General features: G+C 47.0%; 3 protein-coding genes across 19 annotated transcripts in view; 2 read left to right on the top strand and 1 right to left on the bottom strand.

Moving 5' to 3' along the window:
* Window position 1: 1 nt before the first annotated feature.
* TYW3 (tRNA-yW synthesizing protein 3 homolog) lies at window positions 2-9,747 on the bottom strand. The gene is made up of 6 exons (XM_032118333.1): window positions 9,552-9,747; window positions 8,711-8,791; window positions 5,617-5,715; window positions 4,813-4,884; window positions 4,428-4,561; window positions 2-4,256 (listed from the first exon to the last, which is right to left on the bottom strand). The coding sequence occupies exons 1-6, from the start codon at window positions 9,708-9,710 to the stop codon at window positions 4,052-4,054; spliced, it is 750 nt and encodes a 249-aa protein (XP_031974224.1). The 5' UTR covers window positions 9,711-9,747; the 3' UTR covers window positions 2-4,051.
* A 293-nt stretch (window positions 9,748-10,040) lies between these two features.
* On the top strand, window positions 10,041-18,206 carry CRYZ (crystallin zeta). Of its 4 annotated transcripts, none has more exons than XM_032118276.1 (9): window positions 10,041-10,120; window positions 10,688-10,812; window positions 11,151-11,303; window positions 12,530-12,693; window positions 13,304-13,355; window positions 14,508-14,657; window positions 15,054-15,155; window positions 15,305-15,400; window positions 15,662-18,206. In XM_032118276.1, exons 2-9 carry the CDS (start codon window positions 10,702-10,704, stop codon window positions 15,821-15,823), a joined length of 990 nt encoding a protein of 329 aa, XP_031974167.1. In that variant the 5' UTR covers window positions 10,041-10,120; window positions 10,688-10,701; the 3' UTR covers window positions 15,824-18,206. The 4 variants fall into 4 exon arrangements, with proteins under 4 accessions (XP_031974167.1, XP_031974169.1, XP_031974170.1 ...); XM_032118279.1 differs by lacking the exon at window positions 10,041-10,120 and adding an exon at window positions 10,205-10,307; XM_032118277.1 differs by lacking the exon at window positions 10,041-10,120 and adding an exon at window positions 10,366-10,585.
* Window positions 18,207-19,560: 1,354 nt separating this feature from the next.
* ERICH3 (glutamate rich 3) overlaps window positions 19,561-21,759 on the top strand; it is a 29,090-nt gene continuing 26,891 nt past the window's right edge. For all 14 annotated transcript variants that reach the window (XR_004241730.1, XR_004241728.1, XR_004241729.1 and 11 more), the window contains exon 1: window positions 19,561-19,667. Coding sequence is in view for 3 of the 14 variants with exons in the window: in XM_032117604.1 (XP_031973495.1) it covers window positions 19,648-19,667 (20 nt within the window). In the remaining 11 variants the exon portion in view is untranslated. The remainder of the gene's footprint in view (window positions 19,668-21,759) is intronic.

Genomic DNA, 21,759 nt, shown 5'->3' with positions numbered 1-21,759 from the left:
GTTACACACGGAGCGAACTGCGATGCCTGTAGGAATCCTCACCCGCCGTTAGCGCGGGTCGTGGCGATACTTTCCACCTCTGCCCGAGCCCCCGAGACAGAGGGAAGGTGTCACCTGCGCACCGAGGGGATGCGCCGAGCATATCCCGAGCACAGCGGGTCTTTGCCCGCGCAGCATCGCGCCCACCGACGGGTGCGGGCTCGGGCAGAGCCGGGCGGTGCGGAACGGGATAAAGGCGGGCGGTGCGGAATGGGATAAAGCCGGGCGGTGCGGGCTCGGGCACAGCCGGGCGGTGAGGAATGGGATAAAGCCGGGCGGTGCGGGCTCGGGCACAGCCGGGTGGTGAGGGCTGGGGAAGAGCGGGTGTCCTCTGCCAGCTGGGCCAAGCACCCAGCAACCCGGGTCTGAGCTGTCAGAATTACTCTGCAAAAATCGCAATTATGATCACTATAAAGCCTCATTTTGAGAGAAATATTTCTCTTTTGTCGGGATCCGGCAGAAAAAGAAAACAAACTTTTTCTCTCCAGTATAAAATTGACCAAAATAGCGCATCTGCTCAGGTACCGTAAATAAACTGCATCCAGAAAGCAGCATAAAATCTTTCATGTGATCCCTGTATGGAATTTGGGTGTCACTCTCTGATCCAAAAAAAAAAAAAAAAAGCTAAGAATTCTTTGACCTTGATCCCAGGCAGCTGCCTGCTGTCACACCACTGCCAGCACGGCACATTTGACAACAATTCTTACAGGCTTTATTTTCTCTTGGTGTGAAGAAGTGAAGTGAGCAGCTCAGGAAACGTAAGCATTTATGCAATTTTTTAAAGACTCAAATTACTTTTCACAGGTTCTCTCACAAAACATCCCAGCATGTTCCACTGGGGTAGTTTCAACTACGGGTAGATCAGAAGTGAAAAAACATTTCCCATAATGTCCCACTATGTAAAATCGAATTGACAAGATATTGCCAAGTAATTGTGTATTTTCAATAACCGGAATTATTGAAGAGCTGCAAAAGCCTCCAGTGCACGACACATTTAATATGATAAATTCAAAAAACTTGAGACTGATTAAATTCAAGTTAAATTGAGACTTGGTTAAAATCAAGTGAAGCCCTGGCAGGAGTGGAGGCTAAGAGCTGCAAAACTGCCCCGGTCTGGAGAGGTTTAACCCCATGTGAAAACACTGATTTTCACTGCACTCTGCAGCTGTCACTGCCCTGCTCTTGTAAACCAGTTTAAGTACCTGAATTTCAGAGGAAGAAGCTATTTCAAGCAAATACTTGTGCTCCTGACATCTGTGATTTGCATGTACAGAATTATCCCAGTGAATCTGTCAAGTGACTTTGTGCCCAAGTGCATGGATGTGCTGGGGAGCACAACTGGCTTGGAACCTGTGGCACAACCAGCTGGGAATGCTGCAGCATTGATTTGAGCAGTTTCCTGGTGTGGATGCAAAATGCTATGGGGTGAGAAATGACAATCAGTTCCTGGAGTGAATGAACCCATCTGCCTCCCCTGAAACAACTGAGTGCACAGGGAGTGAAATTGTAATTTTAAAAAAATTAACACAGAGAGAGAAAATATAAAAATACCTTTTAGGTTCATTAACTGCTTAAGCACAGTTACAAATGGTAAAGATTTGACAGTTTTTGGAGTCTTGTTGCTTATTGGTGAATTTCCCTTCACCCACAACCCCAAGAATCCCCTTTCAGGGGTGCTGCCTCCAGCAGCCTGTGGATGCTCTGCCCAATGGCTGCCTGTGCTCTGCACATTTACTGCCCAACAGAATTGCATACAGCAGCTGGAAATGAAACACAGCTTGGCAAAATTAACTTCAAAACGAGCTAGTGGAACTTGGGTGAGCCTGGGGCAAGGTGTGGTGATCCCCCGGTGTAAGTGCAGTGGTGCATGGAGGAAGGCATCACTGGGGCTCTGCCTCTTCCCAGAACAGTAAGGTGGTGAAACCACCTCAGCATCACCCTCTGCAGCCTTGGATGGGGTACAGAAAAACCTCAGAAAAACCTTGTAAAAACTGTTCTACATTTTAAGCACTGAAGTAACATGTTTCCCTGATCTTTCTCTGTTTATTTTTCTTGTTGTAGGGTCTTGTTTAGTTTTTTTTTTAGTATGAGGCCCCCAACAGTCTTCAACCATTGGAGATGATGGGAATAAAGTAACAAGATGCCAACGGTTAGGGTAACATTTTTGTGTTAAGATGCCAAAAAGTCTTCCTGAATTTTGTATTACTGTTCAGAGGAATGTGGGATCATATCACACATCAGTTTCTGACAAACTGTATTTCTCAGAATGTAAACACTGTCGTGCTTTTACACACTGTGAGGATCTGGGCTGTTACAGTGTCTGGGCACCACTTGTGGTCGGTGCTGGTGTCGTCAGTCCCTTGAGCCATGTCCAACAGACCAGCAACAGATGTTTTAAGAAATGTCACATGCAGATGAGGGTTCAGACTATTCTGAACGAACTTCCTGAAATCCACAAGCAACAACTACCTCCTCTGTGTGCAAGACCTGCCCTCCAGGTGGTGAGGAGGGATCTGCAGGAATAGTGGGACTCCCAGCAGTGGGGATAGCAACAGGGGCTCCCCAGGGCTTTGCTGAGACAGCAGGCTGGGCAGGACCCTCTGCATGGAGGCAGATGTCGCTTTTTGTTGACGGAAGAAGCCCTGGGATTTCAGTTCAGCCCAGGTGGAGGAAGGTCTGTGAAAAACGGTGACTGCAAAGGTCTGACACAAGCCCCCATCCTGACAAGGCTCCAGTAATGCTTGTGGCAGAAGCCATGTCCCCACACCTGAGGAGTTGCTGTGCCTTGCCCTGCTATGGGACCCGTGGCTGCTCCCACCACCTGCCTGCTGCCCCATGGGCTGTGGGACTCCAGTTTTGTTCACATAGCTCCTGGCCAATAGCTCTGCACTGTTAGAAATGATGCCCCTGCGCTGAGTCCTACTTTAGCTGGTCTGCCCAGTGCACACAAGGTCTGAGACCAGTGCACACGGTGCTACTTTGGAAGGTTTCTGTGGAATTTCCACCTCATGTATTGGCTGTCTCACAACTGGATGGTCTTCAGTCTTCAATATTTGTCCCCAGCACCTCTTCCCCTCCCTGAAGGAGAAACCTGCAGTTTGGAATTCATTGTTGCTAAGGTTTAAAACCAGCATTTTTCTGAAAAATGCATAAGCATGGAGTTGCCTTTGCATAACGAGGAATGCACACAGTGCTGCACTGTTTGTATTTAAGTTATTAGTCAGGTGGTTCACAGCCCAGCTCAGCCCTTGAGATGACTTTGTGCTGGCAGCTGGAGCAGAGCTGGGTGCTGGCTGCAGAGCGTGAGGGGTGTGTGAGGAAAATGGGCATTGGAACACAGAGATGTCTACAGGGGCAAGGAAGAATGGCACTGAGTGACCAGTTGCTTGGGAATTGGAGCACACAAACAACAGTGAGGCTGGAGCCCAAAACACAGCAAAGAGAAGGGAAACAGCAGCTGCTGGTGCAGCAGCCAGGAGAGATCTGGATGTGCCCAGCTGAGACTGGCACAGAGAAGTACCCAACTCCTGCTGTTCTGTCCTAACCTCTTCTCTAGGTATGCTCTGCAGGTGACTAACAGCCAGCCCTGTGCTGTTGGGAAGGTCTAGCTGTGTTGGTGCATGCTGGTCTACAGAGGTCCTCCAGGGAATAACAATCCTCAGGGATAAAAACGCAAATTTTAGATTTCTCTGCTCTGCAAAACCTAGGAAGTTGGAAGTGAAATGCTGCCACAGAGAACACAGCAAACGGCTGCAGCAAACCAGTTATTTCTGGGGTAACTGATGGAGTACCACTTTGTTAATTCAAGAGTACAGTTAGAAAAACCCCAGATCATTCTACGGCTCTGTTCTCGGTGTCCTGTAGCTACACCTGCTTGCTATTCTGTTAATTACCTTTTTTCTGGTCAATGTCCATGAGAGTATTGCTACTTGGAGCACAGGAGTACACAAATCTCTTAAAAAGAGCATTAAAATAATTTTTCAGTTTGCCATTTGCTTTCAAATGTCTTAGTCTATATCATGATTTCAGCAAACAGATCAAGACTGCTTTCAGTATCATCCTGGGGTTTTAGCTCTCCACTGAGATTGGCCTGTTCCTGAGCAGTCCGTCTCTTTCTTCTGTGCACGTACACAGAGTGGCTCTTCTCTGGCCCCTCAGGAGACAAGGTGTCTGCAGGGACAGCAGCTTCCAGAGCCAACTCCAAGCCTTTGTGGAATCTAGACAGAAACAATTCTGTAGTTACTATTTTTATAGATTTGCTCAGGATCTGCAAACTGAGAAACTGCTTTTAGAATGTAATCAAAACAGGCAAGGGGAGAAAAGTGGTTACTAACTGATACTGAAGAAAAATTAGATGTCACAAGCAGGACTGGTGTATTCTTACAAACCTGTCAATCCTCCTTATGTTTTCTTCCATTTTCTGATTGGCTACACGTACCAGAAATTCAATATATTCTTCAGAGACCATCAATCTCCCTTTGTGGCTCAATGGAACTTCTAAGCAATGAGTGCTCCGCACAGCCTGAAAACACACACATGATTTACCCGGACTAAAGCTTCTTAGTTTATGAAGGTTATTTAAATAATGTACGGAGTTCATTATAGCAAAAAACCTGCTTATCCATACAATTAGTTAGGTTGCTGTCACCTAAAGCAGCCAGTTATTTCTTTGCTATAGCACGCCCTGTGACAGCTGTTAAGCACCAGTCAGGTCCCGGCTCATACAAAAATCAAGGTTAACAATGAGACCCTTTAAAGTAGCAGAGTCCTTACCATTGTAATTTTTCCTCCTCTGCCAACTGTAATACCAGAGTTCCTGAACCCAGAGTCAACAGCCACTGAATGCTGCAGAAAAAATAAAAGCTTAAACAGGTCTTGTACAGTTCCACAGCAAAAAATATTTATGGATGGGTTGTGATGCAACATACAATCTTGGTTTTGCAAAAAACTTACTCAAAACCATCTACACAGGTTTATTACAGTAAAACATTTTTTAAGATCAAACCCACAAATTGTGGGTGGTTTTCGAAGACCCACGGTGGATCCTGATTGTCTGAACCCATCAGTGCAGAAGGGATGTAACATCTCTCTAGGCACTGAACTATTTTATCCCAATGAGCTGGAACTTCACAGACAGTCGTGCCACATGTTTATAGCTGTGAGTGCAGCTGCACTCCGCAGTGAGCTCCTCAGCTCTTCTGCACTAATGATGAAACAAGCCCAGCACTGCACTCATTGCTCTCTGCAGTCATACTGGAAAAGCAGAAGGCAAAGGCATCATTCAATTCATGGCTGGTAACATCTAAAATCCATCCCTTTCAGCCAGTGAGAGCAGCCCAGGCCCCTCAGGTAGTGTTTCACAGGGCAGTCTGCTTCAGCTCGAATGCTGAATTGCAGGCAAGTCATTCCCTCACCACCTTTAATGCTGTGTTTTTTCATCAACTTACTTTACTACCCTAATTATTAAACACAGCACACCTGGGACTGTTTCTAAGTGCAACTGCTTACCCAGGAGCCAATACTTTTACAGGCAGGAATGTAACAGAACAACGCCACATTTTGTACTTGACATTTTACCAGCATCTGTGCATCCTGCAGTTCCTGACACAGCACATGAAGAACAAATGGTTCAAACTTGAACACAACATCACCAGTGGCTTTCTCTAGTGCTGTCATCTGGAAAATACACCAAAATATTTATATTACCACTGTAAGTGCACACTGTTATTGCCAAAAAAACCCCCAAAAACCCCAAAAGGAGCTAGTCTGTGTGTGAAACACGCATAAGAAATGGAGCAAACAAGTCCCAAGCAGCCAGGTTTGATCAATTGCTCTTGAGTTTTCTTTGCTCATGATGTGGATTTCCACGATTCTGTTTGCTAAACTGGGTTTGATAAAAATTTATGGCAAGACAGACATTAAAAACTGTGTTTCATCCTTCCCAGTTTTTCCTTCATACATCCAAACCAAGAGACACTGTAAGTCCAGCGAGGGATGATGACTGTTCTGCTTCAATCAGGTGAAATTTGAGGTTTGTTTTTTTTCCTTAAACTGTTTTTTAGAATCAAAGGCATTTAGTTGCTGAAGGACATCCCTCAGCTTCAGAAAACTTCCTGTGGTTCAGCAGATTAAATCCACACCCTAACATACTTGACCATACTTTAATCCTTGTTTAAATACCAATGCATAGCCTACTATATGAGAGTTATAAAAATAAATTCAGAGGTTGAAATCAGAGGTGTAAACCCACAAGACAAGAAAAACAGAAGTAACTATAATTATAAAATTTGAAGCAATCCCTTTCAGACCCATCAGTTCTGCCAGAACACTGAGATGGTAGTGGCAGTTTTTCCTGGATCTGTGAGTGTGCAGACAGCTGTCTGACATCTTGCACAGCTTATGAGGACAGTTCATCTGCTTTTCGGTGCTATCTTCAAAAAGAGAAACCTTAAGGGCTGGGAATACTTTCTTCCATTCAGAAAGGTCACTTTGAGGCAGTTACACTACTTATCTCATTGTATGACTGTTTTGTCATAAGCACTATTTGCCCCCTTCTTGTTTGCCTTCATCTGCTTAATTCACAGCACTAAAAATTTTGCTGTGATAACTTCATAAATTTCAGCTGTTTTTCCATACTCTGTTCTTTTGTCTAGCCCTTCTCATCCTTCTCGTAGGATAAAAATAGACAATAAAATCTTCAGGAAATAGTAAAATTCAAAGGCTTTTTTAATACATGATAACATAAAACTGCCAAAGTAACATTCTGGTCTTTCTTTTACACAGCGGTAAAGGTCTCTCCTTTACTGAGAAGTATTTAGTTGCATTTATGCAGCATCTCCCCTGTCAGTGTTCCTGTTCCCAGCTAGAAGCAGGCTTTCTGTCTGGCTAGGTCTGCACTGTGTGAGACAGATGTAAGACATTCCCAGGAAAGCTCAACTGGTGAGGAACAGGAGTGCTGATGTGGCACAATGCAGTGCTGTACCGGAACACCTGAGCTGACTTATTTAGGGTTCCCCTGGGTCAGAGAACGGGCTGTGCTGACCCAGTGCTGCCCTGTCCAGCATGCCCGGGGCTCACAGCGTCCCCCAGCTCTGAGCATGAGGACACCACGTGCTCCCTGGCCCCCCTGGCAGCAGGGACACACACAGGCAGCAGCCACTGGGGCTGGCCACGGGCACGTGTTTCCTTCTCAGATGTGTTTCTGTGACCCCTTCCAGACACTTCCCCACCTCTGAGCCACACTGTCCTGCTCTACCCCTCGGCTGGCACATGCTGTGGAGCTGAGCTGGGCAGGTGCTGTGCCAGAGCACACATGAGCTGTGACCCACCCTGGGGGATCAGAAAGGGTATTCCAAGGGGTTTGTGTGTTTCTGGGAAGGCTCAGGAATCCAGCACATACCCTGAGGCAGCCTTTCATCAAGGACACAACCAGTTATGAACATCACTCTGACCAAAATCATCCATGTGTGTTAACCCTGCTGGGAACCTGTCTCACCTGAGTCCTCAAAAAGCTTATTAATGAAAAAAATATTTTCAGTAACAGTTTTTTGTCTTACTGAAGCTAAATAATTAATTTCCTGCTAACTCAATCAAATACTGAAAGCAATTTTCTATTAAGTGGGGATAACACCTCACTCCTAAGATACACTGGACTGGTGATCAAGTGCAATACATGAGGCTTTTCTCCTAGCAGTGGGAGCATAAAGGGATAAAAATCAATTACAAAGAAAACATCCTGTGTTTGTATGGTTGAAGTTACACAGGAAGCTGAAAAGCACAACACAGAGCACACAGGATCCTGACTTCCCTTCTCATTTCCTGAATACTGCAAATACTAGCAAAGCTTTATCATAAGTTACAGCAGTTTAAAAATTTAACAAAGATTTTTTTGCACTTGCAATTCATGCATAAAAAAAAAAAAATCCCATCTACCTGTTACAGGGAACAGGAAAAATCAGTATATTTCCTCTTGCATGAGTTAACAACACCTTACTGCATCCTTCTTGGTCTGAAATTTTCTGATGAAAATTTCAGCAAGCTTTGCTTTGCTAGAACAAATACTAATGAAAACAAATATTCCGGAGGAGACTTTTGTGCATGTGTGAGAATGTGTATGTATGGTAAAGTGAACTATGAATTCAGTGAGAAAATGTTGACCTTGCAACTGCTTCTTCTGTGGGACAAAGCAATATATGCAAAGAGTAGATTATTTTGAAAGCACACTAAAAATGAAAAACATCGCACTACAGATGCTTTTAATTTCAGGGGATTTAATGTTACTAAATTAACAGTGCAGTATAAGAGATTCCCTGCTACACCACTTTCAGGTGTCTGTGTGCTAGCACAGCAAGCCAGGCTCAAGGCTTTTTTTAAATCAAGAGTTTTAAAAATGACTCCAGACAGTAAGAAATTATTTAAGTTTCTGGTGCAATTATATCAGCTGCAATTATAACTATGCAGAGAATCTGATATTGAGCATAAAAGCATTCTCTTCAAAACGGGTCTGAAGAATTTATTAGGCAACACATCTAAAGAAAAGTTAATTTTGAGAGTAGAGTTATCAATTCATCTCAGTAGCAGGAATAAAAATCCTTTCACACGATGTGTTTTGCATGACACCAGGAACATTTCAATAAATAAATATAAAAGCTGTATTACACTGTGCCCTTACCACATCGCCTTTGACACACGGGTCATGCGTTACCAGGAGCCACGTGCAGTTCTTCTTCTGGATCCCCGTGCCGTCCGTGTCCTAGGGATGGACAGAAACCATTAAAATGGCTCCGCAGCTCGGTGAGGTTTGATATGGTGCTGCTACAAAGCTGGTTTTGAAAATAAAGAGCGTCACCTTGAACCAAGAACCCACTCACGCCGCGACTGATCTGTGCCCGCCCGTGCGCTCAGTCCGGCTGAGCTCCGGGGCTGAGCTCCGGCAGCAGCGGGCTGGAGTCTCGGCAACTCACTGAAGAACTGGGCTATGGCCAAGGAAGCACCGGGAACAGCGGGAGCTCCAGAACCGCAGCCCCGTGCCAGCAAAATCCGCGGGAGTGGCGGGACCCCCATCCCGGCACCCCGGCAACCATTCCCCAGGACGCCCATCCCGGGGTCCCCATCCCGGGATCCCGGACCCACCGCCAGGACGCCCATCCCGGGATCCCCATCCCGGAGTCCCGGACCCACCGCCAGGACGCCCATCCCGGGATCCCCATCCCGGAGTCCCGGACCCACCGCCAGGACGCCCATCCCGGGATCCCCATCCCGGAGTCCCGGACCCACCGCCAGGACGCCCATCCCGGGATCCCCATCCCGGAGTCCCGGACCCACCGCCAGGACGCCCATCCCGGGGTCGCCATCCCGATATCCCGGACCCACCGCCAGGACGCCCATCCCGGGGTCGCCATCCCGATATCCCGGACCCACCGCCAGGACGCCCATCCCGGTCCCCATCCCGATATCCCGGACCCACCGCCAGGACGCCCATCCCGGTCCCCATCCCGATATCCCGGACCCACCGCCAGGACGACCCTCCCGTCGCACGAGCTCGTGGTGCAGAACCGCTCGCGAGCGTTCAGGAGCCGCACGAGCCCCGCGGCGCGCGCGTCTAGCGCGCGCTTCCGGCTGGGATCGGGCCGCGCGAGCCGCTGCGCCTTGCGCCGCGCGAACGCCGCCATCGCGGGGGTACGGGGGTCCACGAGGGCCAAACGTCCGCGCGCGGCCGAGCAGCGGGGCGGGGCGGGGCACGGCGGGACGGGGCACGGCGGGGCGGAGCGGAGCGGGGCGGGGCGGGGCGGAGCACGGCGGGACGGGGCACGGCGGGGCGGAGCGGAGCGGGGCGGGGCGGAGCACGGCGGGACGGGGCACGGCGGGGCACGGCGGGGCGGGGCGGGGCACGGCGGGGAGGGGCACGGCGGGGCGGAGCACGGCGGGGCGGAGCACGGCGGGGCGGGGCGGGGCACGGCGGGGAGGGGCACGGCGGGGCGGAGCACGGCGGGGCGGGGCGGGGCACGGCGGGGCGGGGCGAAGATCGGCCCCGCCCAGGTCCACCTCCGCCCTCCGCCGCGGGGGCAGCGGCGCTCCGCAGGTAGGCGGGGGGCACGGGGCTCCTCGGCGCTCCCCCGGGGGGACGGGACGGGACGGGAAGGCGGCGGCGGCGGCGGCTCTGCGCCGCTTGTGCCGGGCTCCACAGCCACGGCAGACACGGCCAGTCCTCAGGCGGCGACGGCCACTGGGGCGGGGCCTGATCGCAAGGAGCGCCTCCGGGACGCGGGGTGGGTTCGTGGGCGGGGCCTGGCGCTGGAGCGGGTCACGGGGCGCGTCCGCCGTGCCGCGTCGTGGCGGGGCCGCGTCGTGGCGCTCCTTACCCGGCAGTAGCCCCGCTGGCCACGGGGCCCTGGCTGTGTTTCCCGTCCTCCTCGTGCCCGGGATCCCGGAAGGTGCTCCGAGCGGGGAGGCCCAGGGCAGCTCGGGGCCTTCCGTTGCCCCGGCTCACTCCCCTCCCTCTGGTTCGGCTCCTTATGACAAGATCGACCCGCACTTCGGCCCCGCGGTGTGTGCCGTGTTCCGCGCGGTGTCCGCAGGGCATGTCTTGGTGGCTCAGGCTCCCCGTGACCTGAACAGCTACCAGGGATCACATTGGTTTTTTTCCCAGATCCTCTGGTCGCCATGGCAGCCACCAGGAGTGTGATGAGAGCGGTCCGAGTGTTTGAATTTGGTGGCCCTGAAGTGCTTAAACTCCAGTCAGATGTGTTAGTTCCTGTTCCAAAAGAAAACCAGGTATATGTGAGCTCTGTGAAGGGATATAGCGATAATGAATGTTAACAGGTGCCTGCAGGACAGTATGAGGAATACACCCCAGAACACTACACCTAGAGTAGGTGAGTTTTGATCAGTGTGTTCACACTACTTGAGATATCATGCTTAACAAATGTGGGCTCTTTACTCTTTGGTGGGCCATGTATTCCACACCAAGATTTTCCTGAAATTAGCTTCAGTTTGACACTGGGTTGTCACAGAGGCTGTTTGAGAGTTCAGTAAAAGTGCTACAATGCTGTGCTGTGAATTCAAGGGCTAAATCTTTTTAGTTATTGCTTAAGAAGTGTCTTTTCTTTTAGATCTTAATTAAAGTCCTTGCCTGTGGGGTAAATCCTGTCGAGACATACATTCGCTCTGGGACTTACGCCAGGAAACCGGCTTTGCCCTACACTCCTGGCTCGGATGTGGCTGGGGTGGTCGAAAGTGTTGGGGAACATGTGACTGCATTCAAGGTATTTGCACACTGGGCTGTAATCACTGTTGTTTAATGTGTCCTCTTTGGCTGATTGCTGTGCTACTGTACCTGGTTTTGTTCCTTAGAATAATGTAACCTATTCAAGGGGGGAATCCCCTTCATGGACTGGTAAAAGCACACAGTGGGATCCCATTGGCAAACCAATCTGCTGGTGGGACTTGAGGAATGCTGTGGCCTCCTGAAGTTCAAAGATCTCAGAAGAGGCACTGCAGTCTGTCTGCTTAAAGCAGTGATATCTGGTGTACAAAAGTTGGTATTTAGAGCTATTTTTCTGGCATTGCAGAAGTAGTTGAGATTGGATGCTTCTTGCTGGGGGTAGTAATTTCAGGCAGAACTGAATTTTTTTCTGTAAAGTATTTGGGAAATGGAAATTGCTTACTTCTAAAGCTCCATAAATTCTGTTATTTGTTGCTAAAACTGTTCAAATATTCTGTTACTCCCATCTAGTAATTTTACTTGAAGTTCTCAGTGGGAAAGTCTTGAGACAGGAGAAGGCAAATGTCAATTTGCTAAAACATATCTATTACATCTATTTAGTTTTTAAATCGGTTCTCCCATTTAAATTACTAGATGTTTGGTCCCAAACAAACATAAAAATTGTAGTTAAAATTGGCTTGGAATTTTCTTATTTTGAATTTATGTAACAATTTTGAGAGACCTGAGAGATTGGGTTATCAAGAAAGAAGAATCATCTGTATTCATATTTTCTTACCAGCAGTTTGCTGTATCTGCTATGTGTGACTTTTTGCTTCCTCTGACAATTGTGATGTTCTTGGCTTGAATGAGAGAGAGATGTTTTAGGGTATATTAAGAGTATATATATTTTCACATTTAAATAATTTAGAAATGTTTCCTTTGTGTTTGTAAAAGCTTTTGAGGTTTTGCACTTGGAATCTGTGGATGGAATTCCTGACTTCAAGTTCATTAGGGTTCATGCTAATGAGGCAGTAGGTTTGTGTGTTGCACTGCAGGGTGGGGTTATAATTATGATACTTAGATTTAAATATAAGAAATTATACAGTTTGTGTTGCATTGATGGTATGTATCAGCATTTATAAAAAATTCTGTGACAAACATAACTAGTTATTTTTGATAGGAGAACTGTTAACAATAGCCTAAACTCTGTAAATTGGTTCTTAGTGTTTATTAAGGAAAAAGCAAGGGAAATTATTGATTTCTCTGTGTTCTCTCCCTCCATTCTAGAAAGGTGACAGAGTTTTCACCCTTGAAACAGTTTCTGGAGGATATGCAGAGTATGCAGTTGCTGCAGCCAACAGAGTCTTTCCTTTGCCAGACAAACTGGACTTCAGGCAGGGAGCAGCGATTGGAGTGCCCTACTTCACTGCCTACCGGGCGCTGTTCCAGAAGTAAGGCACCAAATCCATGTTTGTGTACATTAATCTTCTATATTTAAAATACCGAAGTCCATCTTTTCACTGTCCTGTAAAATGGGGAGATTGATGAGTGGGACATGTTTAAAAATGTTACACTGAAGTAATTTTCAGATAATTGTGACCTAGAAGCATGAGACTGTGTTTTCCTGTTAAGTCTTTTTTCTTGAGAGAACATACCTGGAAAGGCTTCATGGAATAAAATGCACGGCTTCCTTTCAGTACTCACTGGTATTTTAGCCAGGGAAGAAAAACAGTAATAGTTCTAATTTCCTTGGTAAGCGCACAGGTGCTGTGGAGTAGAACCACTCCTTTCCTGTGACAGGTGAAAGTCCTGAACTGAGGCTCAGTACCAGGCTGTCGCTGGCTGCATGTTGTTTCAAGTCATCAATCGCAGGATTTATTTTGTCTCCTTATTCTCCCAGAAAGGCTAATGATATCTGTTTAGCCATAAATTGGAATATAATTGGAACATAAATTGGAAACTATGCTGTGTGAACAATGAGATTTGATGTCAGTGTCTGCAGCCCCATAGTCAGTATGTACTGCAATCACAGTGCCAATATTTCTTGTGCTCTTCACTTAGAGGCTGTGCCAAAGCAGGGGAAAGTGTGCTGGTTCATGGTGCTAGTGGCGGGGTAAGTATTCCAAGGAGGCAAGTAATAGAGAGCAATGCTCTCTGTCTTTGCATCTGCTTCTTCCTGGGATATGAGTTATGGTCATATTTGTATCAGTAGATTAGCAGATTGGGTTTTTATTTCAGATCCTCTAGGATACATTTGCTTAGAACAAACCCTGTTATTCCCAATAGCTGTGAGACTGCGTGAGTGCTGGTGTGAGCTGCCCAGTCAGAGGGTCACACACTGAACAGGTGTTTGCTGCAGGTGGTAGTTGGTCTGGAAGTTTTATAATTGATAGCAGAAGGCTGTACTTTTTCAATATGTACGAGTTATTCTCAGTCCTCTGAGAATACGTCACTGGTGCAGGGTGACTGTGCATTTTTGGGTTGTTCTTACCCATGAGCCAGCAGCTACCTGCACTGGAATATATAAATCTGTGACTGAATACTATATGAAATCGCACTTCTAGTTTCCTTTGGGTTTTCATGACAAACTTATTTTAGATCTTTATCACATAACATTCTGGTTTAATTTATCTCCCACACTGCACTTTCTTGCTCAGTTTCTTGTGATGCACCAAGCAGCTGCTATGAACAGGCCAAGTTTCCGTAATTATTTGTTAGACAACAAAAAAATGAATTCATATCTTATTCTGAGATACTAGAATGGCATTTAGCATCATAACTCTTTTTTTAAAATTTTCATAAGCTAAATGTAGTGCTTCTGTTCTTACTGGAGTGCAAAGCTGGTAGGAGGCACTGAGAATTTACTTTCTAAAGAAGTAGTATTAATAAAATTTGTGCCTGCAGGTTGTCTTTGCAATGTATAATGCTGGCATTAATAGCAGGTGATTCCATGAAGAGAAGAATTTCCTTGGATTTGCATCAAAAATATATGGCCCAGCTTTGACAGATACACAGCACTCTACATCAATGTATATCAAATGCTGATAGCTATTAAAAACACCTCAAAAATTTACCATGCCTCTGTAAATACATTTTCTTTTTTAAAGACTATTTGGCTGTCTTTAAGATCCAAATTACTGGCTAAAAAAACCATTACCAGACTAGCTTTTTAAATGGGGAAGTCACTGGTAGAATATTTAAAATTTCAAATTCTAAGAAAGACAAAGGTAAAATAATTTTCTCTTTTGTTTTTTTCTCCTCTCAGGTGGGACTAGCAGCATGTCAGATTGCCAGAGCTTTTGGTTTGAAGGTTCTGGGTACAGCAGGAACTGAGGAGGGCATGAATGTGGTCCTGAGAAACGGTGCTCACCAAGCCTTTAATCACAGAGACCCTAATTACACTGAGAGAATTAAGGTAGGCATGTGGCAGGACTCAGGAATGCAGGTTGTGTTGTTCTTAACAAAATGTGAATAGTTGTTTGCGGAAGACTTTAAAGCAGATTTGTGTAGGAGCAATAGTGTCCTGCCTTTTTCATTTCTACATAAGGAAAAACTTTCTCAGTCTGGAAAAGCCAGCTTTCCTCACAGGCAGTGGCATTTAGAACTTCTTACATTCAGCAAATTCCAGTGTGGGATCACATCATAAGTTAGCACAACAAAACATGCTACAATTCAGCTCATTAGCTGTCAGCTGCAGTACAAAGGCTGTATTGAAAATTTAAACAATAAGCTGTAGAATGGATACTTTCTGTAGTGTATAAAATAAATGGTGGTACCCAAGCACTAAAATAACATCTTGTGTCCTGTACAGGCATGCACAGGGCCGGGGGGAGTCGATATAATCATAGAAATGCTCTCTAATGTCAACCTGGATGCTGACTTGCAGCTGCTGTCCTGCACAGGGAGGGTGATGGTGAGTGTTTGTGTCCTTGCCCAGAGGGTGACAGTGAGTGTTTGTGTCCCTGAGCAGGGAGGTGATGGTGGGTGCTTATGTCACTGATTTTGTGCATTCAGCATCACACTGAACAGCTCTGACTCAACGCTTTGGACTCCTTTGGGCAGGTTGTGGGCTGCAGAGGACGCATCGAGATAAACCCAAGAGACACAATGAGCAAGGAGTCCAGCATAATTGGAGTGAGCCTGTTTCTTGCAACTGAGGTAAGAAACATTTCTATTTTAAAGTATGCTTTATTGGCTTGTTCCAGCACCCCTCTCTTTACAGTTAAAATTATTTGTAGGAACGAAAGAATAATTTCACTGTAACAAACTTGTTAGTTTATTCCTTTATGTCTTGATTCAATCTCAGAACATCATAAAATATTTTCAGGTTGTGGAATTTGGTTTAACTCTTGCATAAATTGTCATTACTATTCTAAAATGCAAAGACCTTGTCATAAACACTGTGTTTGTTACATGCAGGAGGAGAGGCATGAATGTGCCACAGCAGTCCTTGATGGCATAGAAGCTGGCTGGCTGAAACCCGTTGTGGGCTTGGAATATCCCCTGGAGAAAGTAGCCAAGGCTCATGAAGACATTATTTATAGCAGTGGTGCCCGAGGGAAGATGGTGCTCCTTCTGTAAAGGAGCACCTTTTTTCATCTATTTTGTAGGTGTTCTAACTGCACCTTTGCTACATGGTTCACTGAATGTATGTTATAAACATACCTTTGATCAGGTTTTACAGTAGCAGAAAATGCTCACTTGGATGAATTGATGAATGTTTTCTTTTTGTAATGAGCAGGGTTGCATTTACTGTAAAGTAATTTTGGTAGCTTTTTTGATTTATATGGAAATAATAAATTTTCTCTGCTAGTGTGCTTCGTGCTGCAGGGGATGGTAAGGTTTGGTATCATGGTCTGTGTGAAGGTAGAGTGAGGCCACTCTAGGTAACACAGAATGAAGCTGCTTTTTACAGATACACAAAATTAATTAACTCACTATGTGCGTTAATTAGAAATGTAAATTCTTTTACCCACAAAATTTGTACTCAAATTTTGTCACATAATTTACTTGAAATAAAAGCTTTTACTGACAAAATAGTTCACTTTCCAGCTCAAAAGATGGGCAGAGTCTCTCAAACATCAACTCTTTGAAGCAGAGGCAGTTCTGCTTGTCTGTGCCTGCCTCTAAGTGTGAGGTGACTGTGTCCTGGCTCATCCATAGGGACTGTCACTCTGGAGCTGCATGCTGGGATTTGCCTCTTTGGAACTGGTGATCATGACCGAAGCAGCTGATTCCTGGATGGTAAATGGCTGGCTGTGAAGATTTCAGTTCTTCCTGTGACCTTTATTAAAGTCTCCTGGATCCCTGGCTACATGGAGAGCAGAGGCTGCATGGCTTTTGTGGCATGAAGAACTCCTGTGAAATTCCTGAGCTCCATCCCCTGAAGTGGGCAGGGCACAGCCTCAGCACTAGGGCTTGTGTGCAGGTGTCAGTGTGGGGTCATTTTGCCATTACACTGGGTCATTTAGTTGTGTCTTGTTCTCATAAACCTTAAAGCCCTTGCACAACAGATGGCGTTGCCAGGAAAGACAACAGAATGTTTCTAGAGTTAGTAATTTCAGTTTAGTGTTTCAGTGAGGGCTTTTAGAAAGCTGCTTGGGGAGAGAAGGATGAGGCCAGCTCAGCTGTGGGAAGGCAGGGACCCTGTCTGCCAAGGTGCAGTGGGGTCCTTCCTCCCTCCAGGCTGCCCCAGGGGAATGAAGCTGGTTTCCTTGTTTGTTGCGTGTCCCACAGGAGTAGGGAGCTGTGTTTTTTATGTGAAGATTTAAGCGATTCACCTGGTGTAAGTGATGAGTGTAGGTAGTGTCTCAGCTGATTATCCAGGTGAAAGGTGCTGACTGTTCCTGTTCACTCAAGCAGAATGCAGCCTGAGCAGTGGTGCTGTGTTGGGAACCTGCTATTCCTCTTGACAACGCTGCTAGAGAAAGTAAAATATCTCTTAAAATCAATGTGCTAAACAGAGGTTAAAAGTAATGGTTAATAATGAATGTGATTGTGGAGATGAAGTGCCTATAAAAGTATATACCTGTTCTCTATACTCTGTTGGTGTTTAAATATTGAATTATTTTGAATTCAGTTTTAATTTAGTATGGGTCTACTGAATGAACGAGAGGCTGATTGTTTGCAGTGGCTCCTTTCTTGCTTAGTGCTGCCACTGCATCGTGGATGATGTTTAGAGGTGAAATTCAGAGCAAGTGTGTGATCTGTCCTCATCGTTGTTGTCCTAAGGGCCGTGATTGTAATGGGGTTTGTCACCAGAAGGTGTCAGAACAGTTCTGTGTTATCACATTGCCGCTGCTCTCTGCCAGGTGACCTGGCAGAACGGCACAGCAGGAGTGGGACTGACTTGTTGGGAATATCATATAACGTTTATTCTTCTGTCTATTTTCAATGTATTGTATAAATGCAAGAATTTATTTTAATTTTGGAAGTAGTGTGAATGGAACTACTGAGGTAGGACTGAGGTGTGTCTGATCTGTGCAAGCTGCCCATCTAGAGAATGTGTCAACCTGGACAGTCCGTGGTTTGGCTCTCTTTCTGGGACGTGCTGCCCCTTGGCAGTGCAGAAAAGGATGCAGGAAGATAGTGGGGGGTCACAGAGAATTGAATTTGGCAGAATAATTCCATCAGTTTGTTGAGAATCTTCTCCAGATTTGACTGGATGGGATTTTGGAGGCAGTGGTTCCCAGTGGCAGCCTGCTTGGTGCTGCCATGGGTGGTTGGAAGGGTCGAACAGGCTCTTGTATTTGTGCCGACTTTGGCATCTGCAGGAGAGGTTTGGGGTTCAAAGCGAGGAGTTGTGTACAATGCAAGGGTCTGGAAACTGCTGTTCTATGTGTTTCTGAAACAGAAAAGAGTGGAATTGTTCTAAAAAGCAGCTGCTCTTGGTTAATCTCATTGTGCCCCAAATAATTTGTGCTGCCTACATTTTCTAGTCATTAGAAGTGTCATCTCCTCTCTATTATAATTGTCCTGTGTCTGTTCCTGACTTCTTCCTGTGCTGCAGGATGATACAATAAGTTAGTTTGAGACTTTAATTACAGGGTTGGGAAGATAAAATATCAAGAGAATATTGATGTTCTTAATAATTGCTACCTTTACAGAAGGCAGATCAATATTGCATGTGGATGATCATGCCACAGAAAACTTGAGGATGATGAAGTCTAACTTGGAGCAGATGCATCAGGAGGGAAGGTTGTCCCTGCTCCTCCTTGCTGCAGGGATCTCTGCTCAAATCAGTCGCTCTGTGGACCCTGGAAACATTACCTGTGAGTTTGTACTTAACTGGGACTCACAAGAACTGCAGGAGGAAGGGAAAAACGAGCATGGAAGGGTGGTTGTATCTCCTTTATTTCAGTAAATCAGGTGTCCATTGCCATGCACACTTTGGTGCTTCCTGGTGTCTGGACTGAGAGATGGAAATCAGGATTGATATTGGAAATGCATTGTGTCACCTCATGCTATGTTTTTAATATCCTGGGTCTGTGTTGTTTGAAAATGCCTTCTCCATACTTCTATTTTTAACTTTTCTTACCCCCCCTTTGTTTTTCTCCCCCCCCCCCTTTTTTTTTTTTTCTTTTTCCATTTTTCCTTTCCCTTTTTCCTTCCCCTCCCCTCACAGTCCGGAGCTGCTGCAGCACCAGCGTCCTGCAGCCCCCACGCCAGCCCTACCCATCAGGGGTGTTGTGGCTAGTTCTGGGCTCCTCAGTACAAGAAGGACAAGAAGCTACTTGAGCGGGTCCAGCAGAGGGTCATAAAGATGAGGTGTCTGAAACAACTCTAACGACGAGAGACTGCCGAAGGTGGGCGAGGTTAGTGTGGAAGAGACAACTGAGAGGGGATCTCACCAATCCATACAAGTATTTCCAAGGGGTTTCAGAGAATGGTGACAGGCTCTGTTCAGTGGTGCGCAGCGACAGGATGAGGAGCATGTCCATGAAGTAAAGCAGAAGAAGTTCTACCGCAACATGAGGAAGAACTTCTTTCCATGGAGGGTGGCAGAGCTCTGGAAGAGCTGCCTGGGGCGGGTGTGGCGTCTCCTTCTCTGGAGACACTCCAAACCCACCGGTCTGCGTTCCTGTGTCACCTGTTCCAGGTGACCCTGCCGTGGCAGGGGCTTGGACTTGGACTCTCCAGAGGTGCCTTCCAACCCCAGCAGTTCTGGGATTCTATGATTCTGTGACGCCGCGGGGTAGCGGGGGCGGCGGGCGGAGCACCGGCTCCCTCCCGTCTCTCCCTCCCTCCCTCCCGTCTCTCCCTCCCTCCTGTGCGTCTCTCCCTCCCTCTCTCCCGTCTCTCCCTTTCTCCCTTCCCTCCCTCCCGCCGTCTCCTGGCGACGCCCGGGACGCGGCGGCAGCGCCGGTGCCGCGGGCAGCGCTGGGCCCGCCGAGGCCGCGGCCACCATGAGCGTCCCGCAGCCCCGGTGAGTGGCGCGGGGCCGGGGCCGGGGGTCCGCTCGCTGTCGGCCTTTCAGCCCTGCGGGAACAGTGACACGGTCGGGGCCACCAGCGGCGCCTCCCTGCAGCGCTGGGGCTGGGGGAGAGGGGCTGCGGGTGCCCCGACCTGCCTCGAGGGATCCCGGGGGAATCTGCCCGGCTGCGGGCGAGCGCCCGGGACCCCGAGGTCTCCCGTCCAGGTAAGGCCTTCCTGTGCGCAGGGATGATGGAGCCGCGGGGCATGGGGCTGCTGGCTGCAGGTGATTCCCTAGTTATCTGCCTTCAGACCTGCAGGTTTTGAGTTCAGAGAATCCGGACTTCCCCGAGCAGATGTCACAGACAAACAGTGAGAAACAGAGAATCTCTGCAGGTCTCCATGACAAAATGTGGCACATCCTGGTTTAGTGGGCAGTGCTCTGAGTAAGGAAGCGACTTGCTCCTGGGCCACACAAGAAATCTGTTGCCAAACAGTCCTTTGGCTCGCAGTTCCATGTCTGGTTGTGTGGCTTAAGGCTTCCTCCGGGGGAAAATGGCAGACAGGTGCCAGGTAGAGCACAGGCACCGTGATCCCCTGGGACCCTGCCAATTAATAACTGCAGCTTGGTGCTCTCTCACATCATTTATTTGGTGATCACTGATTTAATTTCACTGTGAAATATTAACTGTGAAAACACATAGGATGCCTGCTGTGGCTTTGTCTTGATGTTCGTCCAAACGAGTGAGAGTGGTCTTAAAATTTACCATGGTACACAGCTCTGGCTCTGAGTGTAGTGCTTTGGGTAAGCTGCCATCTGAGAACAAATATACTAATAAATAATAGTGTCAATGATGATAGGATCATAGAATTCTAAAAAACCCCAAATATAAAATTACTGACCTAAGAGTGACATGCTGTCACTGGCTGCGATGCCAGAGAAACAAACATGACACTTATCTTGAGAAGAGCTTCAGATGTACTCCAGTAAACTACAGATCAGTCAGTTTAGGTTCTGTGCCAGGAAAATTGTCTGCTATTCTAACAAAACCCGAGCATTTTTAGAGAGAAGAATGAACAGGATAAATGGGCAGAGAAAAAGAAGTCCCAGGAATACCCAGAAAAGGGATGTGATTACTTTGACACATGGGCTGTAGAGAGCTATCTGAGGCTGGTGCTTTCCCTTTGCTGTGTTTTTTCCTGACATGGATTTTGTCAGTTCTGCACTTCTGCCTGTTGCAGAGGTTTTAAAGGTGATGTTTGTGTGTGGTTCTTAAATGCTGGAATCTTGAACAAAACAGCTCAGACAAGTACTTCTCTTATCCTTTTGTTGATACCCTGTGCAGACTAAACGGGACCAGTGGCTGCTTTGCTGGAGTGTTCCTAGCCATCCCTGAGGCACTGGTCCATGCCAGCATTTATGGCCGCAGGGGGTTCCAGGGCTGGAGTGTGGCTGCTCTGGGCAGGACAGCACAGCCAAACCCCAGTGGGCCCGCTTGCATTCTTTCCAATGATTTAATGGGTTTTGGTTCAGGCCCAACACATTTCCTTATTTCCTCTAATACCTTTTTGAACTCTGAATTTAATTCAACATTTTTGAGGGCCAGACTGTTCATAATTTAAATGAGAAAATACATGTTCTGAGTCTTTGGTGAAACAGAAATTGCCACAGCACTATGTTCAGGTGGGAGCTGCATTTTAACTAGTTACATGGTGCAGGAAATCTTAGATGGAAAGAAGTGAATGAAAAGGAGTTGGATTGAGTTTCTCCTCTGCCACAACACGCAGTTGCCAGGTGATACCATTAATGAGTGTTTAGCACAATTGGTGGAATCTGGTGGTTTCAAATGCAAACTCTGTATTAAAAAAGTAATGTAGAACAGTTACTATCATACCAGTGTTTAACTGAAATAAAAAAGTTCAGCCAAATTGAATTTAATAAAGAAATAGATTTTATTCTGCGGCCAAAAGATCGGTCACACAGAAAGCCACGATGGAGAAAAGCAGCCCGAGCCTGGGGTCGGAGCTGGGTGAACACGCACAGATCTGATCTCTATCGCACCAGAGCTCCCAAGTTCACGACTGCTGCTTCGGCTGGTTCCTTC

This window comes from Corvus moneduloides, chromosome 9, assembly GCF_009650955.1.
Source record: "Corvus moneduloides isolate bCorMon1 chromosome 9, bCorMon1.pri, whole genome shotgun sequence".
Lineage (NCBI taxonomy): Eukaryota > Metazoa > Chordata > Aves > Passeriformes > Corvidae > Corvus > Corvus moneduloides.
The sequence above is the reverse complement of the archived record's forward strand: the minus strand, read 5'-3'. Positions and strand labels throughout refer to the sequence as shown.